Source organism: Empidonax traillii, unplaced genomic scaffold (assembly GCF_003031625.1).
Source record: "Empidonax traillii isolate 1590-97213 ecotype Southwest subspecies unplaced genomic scaffold, ASM303162v1 scaffold2139:size67343, whole genome shotgun sequence".
Classification (NCBI taxonomy): domain Eukaryota; kingdom Metazoa; phylum Chordata; class Aves; order Passeriformes; family Tyrannidae; genus Empidonax; species Empidonax traillii.
The window spans coordinates 15,565-17,278 of NW_020957332.1; the positions used below are offsets into that span (position 1 = coordinate 15,565).

Genomic DNA, 1,714 nt, shown 5'->3' on the forward strand with positions numbered 1-1,714 from the left:
GGACAACTGGACCCCATCAGAGAGCTTCTACTGCGACATTTCCCTTTCTGGCCCAGTCAAGATCCCTTCTGCCTCTTCCCATCCCTATCCGTGCCCTGATGACCGTGTGCTCTGGGAGGATCCCAGAGGAATCACGGAATCCCAGACTGGCCTGGGGTGGGAGGGACATTAAAGCCCACCCAGTGCCACCTCCTGCCATGGGCTGGGACACCTTCCCTTGCACCAGCCCGAGTTGCTCAGAGCAACATCCAACCTGGCCTTGGGCACTTGCAGGAATGGGGAGTAGGATACTGAGCAAGGAAGTGGGAATTGCACGTGGAGCCTCAGGAGCCCCTCACTGACACCACTCTGGGTCTCTTGGCACTTTGTTCTGGACCTGCTGAACCAACAAGCGCTGCCCCTGAGGGGCTGGAAGAGAATGTCCAAGGAGTCCTTAGGATTGCACCCAGCATGGATTTCCTCCTGCCCGTGTAAACATTGGGAGAGCAGACGCCGGGACTGAGGGGGATGGCCCGGCACGCACCGGACCCAACACAACCCCCTGTGAGCCAGAGAGAGACAAACTCTGCTGTGGAACACGCAGGCTGAGCTGAGCTGACACAGAGAGTGTCCAGATCTGCTCCTCTCCATGCAGAAGGTCAGTGCTTGCTCACGTGGTGACACATCAGTGCAGTCCATCCAGTGACTCCCAACCAACAAAGTGCAGATCTGGAAGCCCAAAGACAACGATCCCAAAAGTCACAGCCCCTTCCTCAGGCTGTGACTCCCACAGTAAAGAAGTTCCACCAAGCTGCCGGCCCCAGAGATGAGTTTTACCTTCCTCAGAGTTATATTATCTCCTTTTCCAAAGTTTCTGCCGAGCCTTTGTTCCCTGAAGTGTTGTCCTCGTTGGAGTAATTTCCTGAGTCTCGGCTGCTCTGCTTGGAATGTTTGTAGTCTTTAAAATCGATCTGATTTCCTTCACATGTGACCATGGATTCAATTATAGAACAGTTCTCTATTGGTTCTTCTGGAGCTGACAGATAAGGGCTGGTGCAGAGCTGTCCCCCAAACCCCTGAGAAACACAAGGAGAAAAGGGAGGGATGAACATTCCAACACAATATTTATATAATGATTTAAATAATTTAAATAATTTAAATAATGATTCTGCCTCACACCACAGTTGCACAAATCTGGTTTATGGGATTCTTTACTGTGAGGGTGGTGATTAGGAAGGAATTGCTGGCTGTGAGGGTGGGCAGGCCCTGGCACAGGTTGGGCAGAGAAGCTGTGGCTGCCCCTGGATCCCTGGAAGTGTCCCAGGCCAGGTTGGACGGGGCTTGGAGCACCCTGGGCTGGTGGAAGGTGTCCCTGCCCATGGCAGGGGGGATAATTAGATGAGCTTTAAGGTCCCTCCCAACCCAAACCAGTCAGGCATTCTATGATCATGCTGAGGAGTATCATGAGGTTTTCTACCTCTAATAGCCATTTGTTACCCCATGTTCAACAACTCAAAATTAGGATGAAGTTTAGTTCACTGAATCTCAGGATCCCTGAGGCTGGAAAAGCCCTCCCAGCCCATGGATCCCCCTGTGCCCCATCCCCACCTTGTCCCCCAGCCCAGAGCACTGAGTGCCACGGCCAGGCCTGCCTTGGACACCTGCAGGGCTGGGCACTCCAAACCTCCCTGGGCAGCCCCTGCCAAGGCCTCACCACCCTTTCCAGCAACAAATT

The 1,714-nt window shown here is 53.4% G+C and overlaps 1 protein-coding gene across 2 annotated transcripts in view; it reads right to left on the reverse strand.

The window, feature by feature from the left end:
- Positions 1 to 694: 694 nt before the first annotated feature.
- Positions 695 to 1,714, reverse strand: part of IFNAR1 (interferon alpha and beta receptor subunit 1) — a 24,252-nt gene continuing 23,232 nt past the window's right edge. For both annotated transcript variants that reach the window (XM_027909448.1, XM_027909449.1), the window contains one exon: positions 695 to 1,055. In XM_027909448.1, coding sequence (XP_027765249.1) covers positions 828 to 1,055 — 228 coding nt within the window. In that variant the 3' untranslated portion in view covers positions 695 to 827. The remainder of the gene's footprint in view (positions 1,056 to 1,714) is intronic.